Source organism: Gadus chalcogrammus, chromosome 19, assembly GCF_026213295.1.
Source record: "Gadus chalcogrammus isolate NIFS_2021 chromosome 19, NIFS_Gcha_1.0, whole genome shotgun sequence".
In the NCBI taxonomy this organism is placed as follows: domain Eukaryota; kingdom Metazoa; phylum Chordata; class Actinopteri; order Gadiformes; family Gadidae; genus Gadus; species Gadus chalcogrammus.
Genome location: NC_079430.1, coordinates 12436586 through 12449933, shown reverse-complemented (window position 1 = coordinate 12449933; position 13348 = coordinate 12436586). Strand labels below are relative to the sequence as shown.

The 13348-nt window shown below is 50.1% G+C and overlaps 1 protein-coding gene across 2 annotated transcripts in view; it reads right to left on the bottom strand.

Annotated features, from left to right (window-relative positions):
• Positions 1-12149, bottom strand: part of apaf1 (apoptotic peptidase activating factor 1) — a 24109-nt gene extending 11960 nt beyond the window's left edge. Inside the window, exons 1-21 of one of the 2 annotated variants that reach the window (XM_056578686.1) lie at positions 11967-12149; positions 11357-11514; positions 10791-10980; positions 10410-10607; positions 9963-10152; positions 9031-9143; positions 8554-8685; positions 7807-8045; positions 7418-7585; positions 6741-6872; positions 6410-6523; positions 5779-5963; positions 5125-5251; positions 3895-4020; positions 3439-3579; positions 2883-3008; positions 2235-2393; positions 1811-1939; positions 1393-1518; positions 782-901; positions 459-584 (exon numbers count right to left, since the gene is read on the bottom strand). In XM_056578686.1, the coding sequence (XP_056434661.1) occupies positions 459-584; positions 782-901; positions 1393-1518; positions 1811-1939; positions 2235-2393; positions 2883-3008; positions 3439-3579; positions 3895-4020; positions 5125-5251; positions 5779-5963; positions 6410-6523; positions 6741-6872; positions 7418-7585; positions 7807-8045; positions 8554-8685; positions 9031-9143; positions 9963-10152; positions 10410-10607; positions 10791-10980; positions 11357-11500 (2985 nt within the window). In that variant the 5' untranslated portion in view covers positions 11501-11514; positions 11967-12149. Of the gene's footprint in view, positions 1-458; positions 585-781; positions 902-1392; positions 1519-1810; positions 1940-2234; positions 2394-2882; positions 3009-3438; positions 3580-3894; positions 4021-4308; positions 4399-5124; positions 5252-5778; positions 5964-6409; positions 6524-6740; positions 6873-7417; positions 7586-7806; positions 8046-8553; positions 8686-9030; positions 9144-9962; positions 10153-10409; positions 10608-10790; positions 10981-11356; positions 11515-11966 lie in introns of those variants that run through there. The other variant, XM_056578687.1, reaches the window with a different exon arrangement.
• Between the last annotated feature and the right edge of the window lie 1199 nt (positions 12150-13348).

Sequence of the window (13348 nt, the reverse complement as noted above, 5' to 3'; positions counted from 1 at the left end):
ACACCGTCTTACGCCTTCAGGCTACAGGTCACCGCTCTACCTCCTGCTGCCTCATCTTGGATGACAGTCCGCCTTGGATACCCAACGATAGTATGGCAGCAAAGCCTATTAAAACCTCCTCTACGCTATAGGGAGGTGTCATTAGAAGGAAAGCTTTTATAGGATTAACGCGCAACTCGTTAATCATTAACGAAATTTCAGTTCTTAGTTTTTTCTTGAATCTTCCTATTCTCATTGATTCTGCATCCTTCCTCCCTCACTTCATGGGGGAGGGATTCCTCTCTGTGCTAAAGGGTTAGGAGAGAGGAGACGAGGAGAGAAGGAGAGGAGAGGACACGAGGAGACGAGGGGAGAGGGAGAGGAGAGGAGGAGAGTAGTGTGAGTGAGTGAGTGAGTGAGTGAGTGAGTGAGTGAGTGAGTGAGTGAGTGAGTGAGTGAGTGAGTGAGTGAGTGAGTACCTGGAGGGTGCCGTCCTCCCTCCCAAGGGCGGCCATGCTGGGCTCGCTGTTCAGACACGTGCAGCGGATCCTGGAGGGCTGCTCTTCCGACTGGAACATCACCTCCCCGGTCCGGCCCTCACGCACCTACACGCACACACACACACACACACACACACACACGCACACACTCCATGGTCAATGATTACCGTTAGAGTTATGCCCAAACGTTCATTGATCAGAGACATTGATACAGAACGCTGTGCAGGGTTTTCTGACCCAGGTCATTGGGGGGCGGGTAGGGTCAAGGGTCAGGGGTCACGTGGCTGACCCTGTTGTCTCACCTGCAGTCGGTTGCAGTTGTCGGCGGCGACCACGGTGATGCGGTCTCCGGTGAAGAGCGCGCTGGTGTCTCTCTTCAGTCTCACGGCGGAGGAGGTCTGGACCCTACTGGTCTCCCACAGCTAGAATAACACCACCATAACATCACCATAACATCATTATAACACCACCATAACATCACCATAACATCATTATAACATCAGTATAACATCATTATAACACCACCATAACATCACCATAACATCACCATAACATCACCATAACATCATTATAACATCATTATAACATCACCATAACATCATTATAACATCATTATAACATCACCATAACATCATTATAACATCATTATAACATCACCATAACATTAGTATAACATTACCATAACACCACCCCAACATCATAAAATCGCCATAACATCGTTCTAACATTACCACAACACCAACCCAACATCACCATAACACCATTAAAACATCCCCATAACATCGCCCCAACATCATAACATCACCATAACACCACCATAAAATCCCCATATCATCCCAATGACATCCCCATCACATCCCCATCCCATCAACAGAGTAACACAGAGGAGCAGGGGGACCAGGGGAGGACTGACCCTGACGGTGTGGTCGTCGGAGCAGGACAGCAGCATGGTCCCGTCGGGGGAGAACTGGACGCCGTGGACCCAGCTCAGGTGACCGCAGAGGTCCGCCACCTTCTTAGTGGAGTCCAGGTCCCACAGCTGGAGGTCTCACACACACACACACACACACACACACACACACACACACACACACACACACACACACACACACACACACACACACACACACACACACACACACACACACACACACACACACACACACACACACACACACCAGCACACACAAATGTCAACAAAAAGAGAGAGGCAGAGAGACAAATAAGATTTACCCCAGTGTGTGTCTGTGTGCATGTGTGCATGTGTGTACCTCCACGGTGGAGTGGGACATGTGTGTGTGTGTGTGAGTGTGCGCATGACATGTGTGTACCTCCACGGTGTAGTGGGACAGGGCGACGGCCAGCAAGCCGCTGATGGGGCAGGCGTGGAGGTACTGCACCGTGCTGCCCCGGCTGCTGTGGATCTCCAGCAGCAGCTCGGAGCTCTCCACACTGAACACCTGCAGAGAGAGAGGTCGTCATGGTTACACCACACACACTGACCACCTGCAGAGAGAGAGGTCGTCATGGTTACAACACACACACTGAACACCTGCAGAGAGAGAGGTCGTCATGGTTACAACACACACACTGAACACCTGCAGAGAGAGAGAGAGGTCGTCATGGTTACAACACACACACTGAACACCTGCAGAGAGAGGTCGTCATGGTTACAACACACACACTGAACACCTGCAGACACACACACACACACACACACACACACACACACACACACAGTAGTGAGGTACTCACAAAGACAGCGTTCCTAGCAGCACAGATGATCCGCGTTCCGTCGGGCGACCAGGTGCTGCACTTGACGTGGACCTCGCTCTCCTCCCCCTCCTCCTCCTCCTGGAACAGATCCTTCACGCTGAACGACTTCCACTCATTAGCTGAGGACACGCCGAACAGCTGGGGGCACACAGAGGGGTCAGGGTGAGGGTCAGGGTTAGGGTCAGGATCAGGGTCACAGGTCAGGATCAGGGTCACAGGTCAGGGTCAGGGTCACAGGTCAGGGTCAGGGTCAGGGTCAGGGTGAGGGTCAGGCAGGCCAACACCAAGGGGAAGGCGGCTGCAGGTACGATTCAAGAGCCTCCACCCTGCCTGTCTCCAGAGAGCCTCCACCCTACCCCCATTGAGCCTCCACCCTGCCTCCACCTTCCTTCAGAGAACCTCAACCCTACCTACAGAGCCTCCACCCTGCCTTCAGAGAGCCTCCACCCTGCCTCCACCCTGCCTTCAGAGAGCCTCCACCCTGCCTTCAGAGAGCCTCCACCCTGCCTTCAGAGAGCCTCCACCCTGCCTTCAGAGAGCCTCCACCCTGCCTTCAGAGAGCCTCCACCCTGCCTTCAGAGAGCCTCCACCCTGCCTTCAGAGAGCCTCCACCCTGCCTCCACCTACCTTCAGGGAGCCGTCCCGGGAGCAGGTGGCCAGGTGTTTGTCGTCGGGGGAGAAGCTGCAGTGGGTGACGGGCTCCAGGTGGCCGAACATGGTGTTCTGGGAGGACGGCTTGTTCAGGTTCCACAGCTGAGAGGGACCAGGATCACAATGTTACTGCTGAGCCCCCAGGAAGTCGTTATCACATTAGCGTTGGTAGTACCTTGGTGTCAGTAGCAGTCGTACTATGAGTACCTCAGTGTCAGTAATAGTAGTACTCCCTGTGGTACCTTGGTGTCAGTAGCAGTAGTACCTTGGTGTCAGTGGCAGTAGTACTTTCAGTAGTACCTTGTGTTAGTATTAGTAGTATTGTGGTCACGGTGTCAGTAGCAGTAGTACTATGAGTACCTTGGTGTTAGTGTATTACAATAGTAGTAGAAGTACCGTGGTGTCAGTTGCCGTATTACTTTCGGAAGTACTGTGGTGTTTGTGTATTAACAGTAGTACTAGGAGTACCTTTGTGTCAGTAGCAGTAGTACTAGGAGTACCTTTGTGTCAGTAGCAGTAGTACTAGGAGTACCTTGGTGTTCATGAAGCCGTCATTGGAGCAGGTGGCCAGCAGGAGGCAGCGCGGGCCGTTGGTGAACACACAGTGGTTAATCTGCTCCTCGTGCTCCTCCTCAAACTTCCTGAGTAGACTGCCCCGCTCCGCGTTCCACACCTTACACACACACACACACACACACACACACAGACACACAGACACACACACACACACACACACACACACACACACACACACAAAGACACACACACACACAAACATAAAGACACACACACAGCCATAATTTTAAATGATAATCAATAAAACCAACATTACAGAGAAATGTAAAAATATTGATTTAAGGTTAAATAGTGCAGCCACAAAAGAAATATCAAATAATAAACCACGTGGTGAGCATTAACTTGTTAAAATTCATTCACTAGTTCAACTCCACTAACTAGTTTCCTCTCCATCTCTCCCTGCCCGGCTCACCTTGACCTTGCGGTCGGCAGAGCAGGTTGCTAGGAGACGGTCGTCGGGGGAGAATGCGCAGCAGAGCACCTCGTCATCGTGGGCGGTGACCTCCAGGAGCTTCTCCCCAGAGGTGCTCTTAAACACCTGGACGCGCACGCGCACGCGCACACACACACACACACACACACACACACACACACACACACACACACACACACACACACACACACACACACACACACACACAAACAAAAACCAGCACACACAAATGTCATGATCATTTCATATACATTATGCACATTTAAATATCATATACGGTCATACTGTATTTGGACCATATGATTTATGATCATATGTGCACCCAAAACGCTGTTTTAGGTAGTTTGTACTTCCTCAAATCGGATCTCCGTAGTTTCAATCAGATGCCCCGCCCTGAGAGAACGTGATTGGTCAATGAAACCAGAAGGAAACATAGACTCCGCCCACTCCATCAGCATGAAGAAGGAGGAGGAAATTAAGAGACTGAAAAAAAACGGAAGACTGGATCTAAGAGGACATCATGTCTGCTGCTTAATGAACACCTTAACCCTGACCAGGGATACTTTAATGTCCATCACTTTAAAGCATACACACAGGCCAATAAAAACACCCACACGCATCCAGACCTCACACAGACACACACATACCGAACACACCGACACGGACACAACACAAACACACATGAAGACCTCACACATACACACACACACCCAACACACACACACACATAACACACATAAAATCAATTACCTCAAACAGACACGCACATATACCAACACACGGACACAACACCCAAGACCTCAAACAGACACACACAATTACCCAGCACCAACACACGGACACAACACACACATCCATAACCTCAAACAGACACGCCTATACACCAACACATGGACACAACACCCCAGACCTCACACAGACACACACACACACACATACCCAACCCCAACACATGGACACACACAACACCCAAGACCTCACACAGACAGACACATACACACATACCCAACACCAACACACGGACACACACAACACCCAAGACCTCACACAGACACACACACACTCACACATACCCAACACCAACACACGGGGACACACAACACCCAAGACCTCACACAGACACACACACACTCACACATACCCAACACCAACACACGGACACACACAACACCCAAGACCTCACACAGACACCAACACACACCCACCCACCCTGAGCATGTTGCTGGCTCCACAGGCGGCGATCTTGGAGCCGTCGTGGGAGAAGCAGGCCGAGTAGACTGGGCCCAGGTTGGGCTGCACCACCAGGCGAGACACGCTGTCTACCCCGCTGTGGTTCCTGTTGACAACGACGCACACATGAACACAACACAACAACGACAGACATGAACACAACACAACAACAACACACATGACACAACTAAACAAGGACGCCGTGTGCAGTATGTGAGCTACTGTTACTCAAGGTACTGTACATATCTACTATTTATATACAATATTTTATGTATACAGCATACATAAAATACTACAGCGTTAAGCTTTGGAACAGAAGTCAATCGCATTTATTCATCGACTGCGATATGGCTAGATGTGCAGACTGTGACTGTGTCTGTGTGGCAAAACAGGATGTGAGGTAACGTGAGCAGGATGTTGATTACTATATACTATATAGCCATAGAGATCTGAAATCTTAAAAAAAATCGAGAACTTTCCCCAACACACTATCACATGATATCATACTACCTTCACATCTCCATTCGTTCATTGCATCCCATAGACCCTTTTGGGTCTGCCACCCTTTCCCTGTTCCAAAACAGGAAGACACCTGTCTCGGTCCGACTCTCTGTTAAAGGGTGCGTTACGTACTGCCAGTCGAAGTAGAGGCTCCCCCTGGTGGCGGCGGCCCGCGCCTGCAGCAGGGCCTGGCGGTGGACCTCAGAGCCCTGGGGCTGGGCCAGGGCCAGCTGCACCACGTCGGGGAAGGGCCGCTGCTCCAGCTGGTGGCCCGTCAGGGACAGGAACTCCTGGAACTGGCCCCGCACCGCGCTGTTCTGGGGAGGGGAATAATATATATACATGGATATAAATATATATATATACATAGGAACTCCTGAAACTGACCCCGCACCATGCTGTTCTGAGGGGGGGTATAATCTCTCTCTCTCTCCCTCCCTCCCTCTCTCCCTCCCTCTCTTTCTCTCTCTCTCTCTCTCTCTCTCTCTCGCTATCGATATACAGACAGACAGACAGACAGACAGACATACATTATTTTTTTATGTATATCTCGAAATGAGTCGGCCTAATAGGTTACTCTGCTGCAGATGTCATTATAAGATAATTAAGTTGCTATATATTATCTAACTATCTATTAGTCAGTAAACCTTCACCTTTGCGCCCTTTGCCTGAGGGCGGTTTACAGTGTTCAAAGTCGGCAAATTGCTTGTAGGCTTTATCCGGTCTATCAGGTCACAGAGTGCGCCAGTGTTGCCGTGGTTACCTCTCGGTCCAGCACGGCGCCGTGGTCCACGTAGTCGTTGATGAGGGGGGAGGGGCCTACCACCCGGGCCTTGGTGATCACCCAGTCCAGAGAGAACATCAGAGAGGACAGCTCCTGGAGCAGCAGGAGGAGAGGGGGAGGGGGGGATAGAAAGATGGATAGAAGAACAAAGAGAGAGAGAGAAAGGAGGAGAGACAGAAGGAAGAAGGGATAAAGGGAAGGAGCCAGGAAGGAATTGAGGGAAGGAAGGAGAGGAACAAAAACATTTATAAACGCAGGAAGGAAAAGAAACGTCTGACAGAGAGCGTGTGTGCGTGCGCGCGCGCGTTACCTTGGTCAGTTTGGCCTGGGCCATGTGGTGGGTGAGGAACCTGAACCAGTAGAGGGACTCTGTGTCCCCGGAGGTCGGAGGTCCCTGGCTGTAGTGCTTCTGGTACTGATGCACCACCTTAGCATGCAGAGCCTGGAGAGCAACGTAAATAACATGTTACACCACACCAGGCCGGACCTACAGCAGGATTCAGTGCTCAATAACAACATACCATAAACATACCAATAAGACCTAGAGCCATCAGAGCATACAGTTCAAATTGGTGGTCATTCCTTAAACTAGGTTTAATAATTCAGTATTTATAAGTATTGTTTAAATCCCCTTCAACGTCAAGTGATCACAGTATTGATGCCCACTGTTCAGACAAACAAACGGAACGGAGAAGGCCTGTGTGTCTCAAAGCTGACATCCAGAATCAATGCTTTCTACTACCACTAGTAAGTCACTAGTTAGTCATTTATCTGCCGCTCTCCTCCACAGTCACTCTGTGGGAGTAGTGACGTAGAGGAGCAGCGACAGACCCGGTTGCTCAAGGGCCTCAGGGTTGGCTGACGACACCGGGATCCAACCCCAGACTGTAAACCAGTGACAGAAGGCCCAGCTCTGAGGAGGAGGGGAGGTTGACCCTGACCTCTGTGGGGCAAGGTTGTGCTCGAAGGAGGAGGTGAGACCCTGACCTCTATCTGGTTGCGGTTCTGCTCTGCCAGGAAGTCCAGCTGCAGGTCGTGGAGGTAGTAGAGGTACGGCCGCTGGTGGCAGTCCCGGAACAGCAGGGACTTGTTGACAAAGTCCTGCAGGATGTCCTCCACCTCCTCGGGCTCCAGGTCCCACATCACCGCCAGCACCTGGTCACACATACAGGTTTACACACAGGTATACACACACAGACACACACACAGAGACACACACACACAGGTGTACACACAGAGACACACACAGATGTACACAGAGAGACACACACAGGCATAGACAGGTACAGATAAACAAACAGGTTCCGACAAAAAAAGGTACAGATTCACATTTTCGAAGTGGAAACTGAGGTAAGGCCAGAGGTCAGAGGTCAGACCTGCGCGGGGACCTTGGTGTCCTTCTCCAGGACGGTGAGGTCGCGGTAGAGCTCCCTCTGGTCCTCGGGCAGCACCTGGAAGCTGGCGTCCATGGCCTGGTCGAGCGCGTCGTAGTCGTACGACGACGACTTGCGGATGCGGCGGAACTGCTTGCGGCGCAGCAGCGAGAGGTAGTAGGCCCAGCGGTCGGGGAAGTCGCGGAGCAGGGCGCCCACCAGCGACACCACCAGGGGGAAGCCTGGGGGACGGATCATAGTGACGACAACCTGTCAGTCCCTCCAGGTTCTAATGGATCATAGTGACGACAACCTGTCTGTCCCTCTAGGTTCTAATGGATCATAGTGACGACAACCTGTCTGTCCCTCTAGGTTCTAATGGATCATAGTGACGACAACCTGTCTGGCCCTCTAGGTTCTAATGGATCATGGTGGTCCCCACAACGTGTTCTCCTACCTTAAGTGGTGTCTCTAATGGTCAAAGTGGTTATCTATAGTGGTCAGGTGTCTCTGATGGTCCTAGTGGTTTTCTATAGTGGTCAGGTGTCTCTAATGGTCAAAGTGGTTTTCTATAGTGGTCAGGTGTCTGTAATGGTCATAGTGGTTTTCTATAGTGGTCAGGTGTCTCTGATGGTCATAGTGGTTTTCTATAGTGGTCAGGTGTCTCTGATGGTCATAGTGGTTTTCTATAGTGGTCAGGTGTCTGTAATGGTCCTAGTGGTTTTCTATAGTGGTCAGGTGTCCTCCTACCTTTGCAGAGCTGCACGATGCTGCGGGCCTGCTCAGGCAGCTGCTGGGGTTTGGTGTTGACGTACATGGCTAGGATCTCCAGGGCCTTGTCCTCATCCAGACCACTCTCCACCTCCACCTCCTGGCGGACACCTGCCAGGAACACACCAGAGGTCATGATGGTGACCCCAGAGGTCATGAAACACACCCAGAGGTCATGATGGTGACCCCAGAGGTCATGAAACACACCCAGAGGTCATGATGGTGACTTCAGAGGTCATGAAACACACCCAGAGGTCATGATGGTAACCCCAGAGGTCATGAAACACACCCGGAGGTCATAATGGTGACTTCAGAGGTCATGAAACACACCAAGAGGTCATGTTGTTGACCGCAGAGGTCATGATGTCGACCTCTGGGCGACTGGGTGGCAGCAGTACAGCATCACATGACGGTACAGGACGCTACAAGGCGCTACAAGGCACTAAATGGCCGTACCGTTGACGGTGTCGGCGATGCTGCGGTCTCTGGTGGTGATCAGGACTCTGCTGTGGACGTCAAACGCCTTCAGAGCCGAGCTGTCCCATATATCATCCAGGATCAGGAGAGACCTGGAGGACGGACACACACACACACACACACACACACACACACACACACACACACACACACACACACACACACACACACACACACAAGGGAATCATAAAATGAAATGTTATCACTGTTATATATAAATACATATACTTTATATATCATAAAATATCAGTATATATCCTAATGCCCGAGTTCCAACTACTTCAAAACCTGATCATATTGCTACCGGTTACAGTTTTAACTTCTCATAATAATAGGTGAACAGTCAACCCCAGCTACCATTTTAGAAACAGGGAAGCATTGCTACCAGTTCAGTATGAAGTGTTCTTCTACTTAGTTTCCCAGCTCTTATCTGTGTCTGTCAGCTGATATGTGGTGCGTGACCAGATGCTCCCGCCAGAACTTGCCACGCCCATTGAATGTTTTAAAAGCTGATTTCACATCGAGGTCGACTCGGGAAGTAAGATAATAAAATGTATAAAGCAGGGTCCCAGTGGAACCAGTCATGGACCGAGAGGACCATGGCGACCTCGTCCTCCCTTCTCCTCGGAGCCTCTGGTCCAGTTACGGCTGATTGGTCAGCGGTAAACAAGCCAGGTGTTGTTAAACACTGCCCTGCCCCCTGTTGTACAGGTTAGCGTGACGTGGCAGTATAAACACAGGCTCTGATAACGTCTCTCGGTCCAATAGTCCGTTTGGCTCGGGAAGGTCCCTGGCTGAGGCACCCGGAAGTATCTCAGCGGTCGCCAAGACAACCGCTGGTCGGCGGGGCTCACCTGGGCGGCTGGGGGTGGGGCTCACCTGGGGGTCAGGAGGGGGTGGGCGGTGCTCACCTGGGGAAGCGTCGCAGCAGCAGGAAGCGCAGGCGCTCCTTGGCCTCCTCCAGGGAGCCGGGGGTCCGGCCGGGCCCTTGGAGCTCCTGGCTCTGCTCCAGGCGGAAGCACAGGGTCTGGAGGCGGGCCAGCAGGTCAGAGCGGTCCAGCTGGCCGATGGACAGCCAGTAGACCCCACTGGGGAAGCACTCTGCGGAGGGAGAGGAGGAGGGGGTGACGGGGTGAGGGTGAACGGGTTGAACGCGGGGCAAGGGGAAGTGAAACAAACTCCTCCTTTCACAGAAGTGTCCTCCTCCTTTATCTGGAACTGTCTTTGGCTCCAAAGCTAATAGAGTAAAACGATGGTCTTTCAATGACGTCACCCCCGGGATGAGCCCTCGTAGGCCTTCAGGACAGTGACCCGACACAACCCAAAAAGCACCAGGGACACCCACGTCAGCCAATCACCTTCAAGGAGTGCGTGGTCACGGACCGCCTCCGCTGCAAGGACGGACTTCCCTGAGCCGGCCATGCCGTGGAGCACCACCCAGCCGGGCTCCTTCAGGAGGCCTTGGAGCTGCTGGCGGAGCTGCTGCACCAGCCGGGGTCTCTGGACGAAGACCACGGGCCTCTGGGGGACGCCCCCCTCCCGCAGGACCGCCTGGACTGGGGGTGCAGGAAGGAGAACATCACTTTACCCTGTAGAGACCCGGTCTGGATCAGACCTCCTGCAGGACCTCGATACACATTACAGATATCTAATGGACGTGTAGGAGTCCAAATCAAGACACACACACACACACACACACACACACACACACACACACACACACACCCTAAACCCCCCACCTCTGGGCGTGCCCGCGTCGGTGAAGCTGCGCTGGGCCTCGGGGGAGCCCAGCGGCAGGCTGGTGTGCAGCAGGTTGGCCAGGTCTCCGTAGCTCTCCCTCACCAGGGCGTTGTAGAACGACACGTACGCCTCGTTGTCCTTCAACAGGAGCAGCTCCAGCAGGGCCGCCGCCTGCTCCCTCCTGGTGGGCTGGGGGGTCACAGGGGCAGAGGTCAGAGGGGGGGTCAAGGTTAGGGTCAGGGTTAGGGTGAGGGTGAGGGGCAGGGTGAGGGTCTGGGTCTGGGTCGGGGTTAGGGTCAGGGTCGGAGTTAGGGTTTAGGTTAGGGTCAGGGTCGGGGTCGGGGGTCAGGGTAACGGTTAGGGTCAGGGTCGGGGTCGGGGGTCAGGGTAAGGGTTAGGGTCAGGGTCGGGGTCGGGGGTCAGGGTCAGAGAAAGGATCAAGGTTGGTGTCAGAGTTAGGGTCAGGGTCAGGGTCGGGGTTAGGGTCAATGATAGTCGACTAAACGATACGTGGAAGCAGCCCAGCTGGTAGGTAATCGTTGGGACTCCTACTACGTGTTTCCACCTTGCTCCTGACGCGCTCCTCCTCGTCCCTGCTGAGCACCCCGTCGCTGACCAGGTGGTCCATCAGGTAGGTGGCCTTGATGTCCTGCTCCAGGACGGGACGCGAGCGCAGCAGGCAGCTCAGAGCGCCCTCCTCCATCACCATGGCAACACTCCTACCTGAGAACACAGAGGACGGGTATACAGAAGAGAAATACATTATTCAGATACTGAGTATATTGTGAGGAAGTGGAAAACATGAGCTGTTAAAATGAGGGGTTCACAGTAATTAAGCTTAATAACTACTAAAATATTATTATATCCCAATAAACCATATAGTAATATAAATGAAAAGGCGAATGAACAAAGCATTCTTATATACAAGATTATAATAGCAGTATTGTCCTCTTGACGCCCAGTTATTTTTCTGAATCAACCAGAAACAGTAACAGTACTAACCCTAACAGAGTCATAAGTCAGTTAGCAGGAAACTGAAACCAACTGTCAGCCTTAACACTAGTCTGTGTATTTTGCGTTATCCCGATTTAAAATGGATGTCAGAATGTGTCTTTTAGGGTAGAAGCTTCAACAGTTTCTATGATCAGAAACGAAAACAAAAACATGAGACTCACCGGATCACCAGAGGAGTGACGGTAAAGGGGCGACCGAGGCGAGGCGGTATGACAGAACCTTATTTCCTTGGAGAGTTCAAATGTAATTCACTAAATCGAATCCATTAATTAACTCAATGTAACACAATAATCACTACGTCTAATACATCCATTCAGTTCACGCCCATATTGACAGCGGCAGCGCTTCCGGGTTCACAACCAAAACATCGAAACAACCAATCAGGCTCCGAGCTTCAACCACCTGACCCACACAGCCACACGCGCTGCCTGTATCCGGGCAGAGGAAAATAATTATATTATATTATAAGCATATTATATCATATTATATTATAATATAATATAATATGATATGATATAAAATAACATAAAATAACGTAATGTAACATAATCTAATATAAAAGAATATAACATAATTTAATCTAACATGATATAAAAAAATATAATGAATATAGGCTACTGTGTATATATATATATATATATATATATATATATATATATATATATATATATATATATACAGAATACAGTATACAATAGGGTTAGGGTTGGGGTTATATTAAATACACACACACTTCGTTAACGTATAGAATATCCATTATATATTAATTCATGTTTTCTTTGTAATACATGCCTATAAAATATCGTCTCCAAAAACAATTTGTCTATCCTTAAACAACAACTAACACGTTTAAACTTGTCTTTACCTAATGTTTAAGGGCAATGATTTAATAGTTTGATCTTTTATATATCCTATGTTTAATAATAACCATAAACAAACACCCAATGCTGCCTCGAGTTGGTCTAGATGAGGTGCAGTACTTTAAGACCTCGGTAGAGGGCGCCAGCGGTAAACATGTTAACAGACAAAGGGGTCTGGTAGTAAACACTGTAAATCTCACTAATACAAATTATTTTTTTTACTTCATAATTGTTAATCTTATAAAAAAATTACAAAAAAAGAACAAATGTAATTGTTCCTGGTAAATTTTGGATATTCAAAAAACAACATCATCCGTCCCAAACATTGCGCTGTCTTCCACAGAGGAAGCATCTATTAAGTTTGACTGTCTTTAATTTACCATCTGCTAGCTGTCTGTTTTTAAGGAGATGCAATGAGGAGGAGAATCACATGACCGCAGTTGCCCAGCGACGACAACAATAACAACAAACAAAGAACTACAAAATAAGAGTCCACAAAGCTCTGCAGCTCTCCATCTATTAATGTCAATCCGTGTTATGATTTAAGAATCAACACATGTACTCATATGTATGAACACTTATGTATTACCACTGTTCAAGGTAGTAGGGACAAACTACCTCTGGACAGATCTCAAAGTTTATCTAGAGATCGATGAACTATTAACCAGGTCGCCGCAACATTG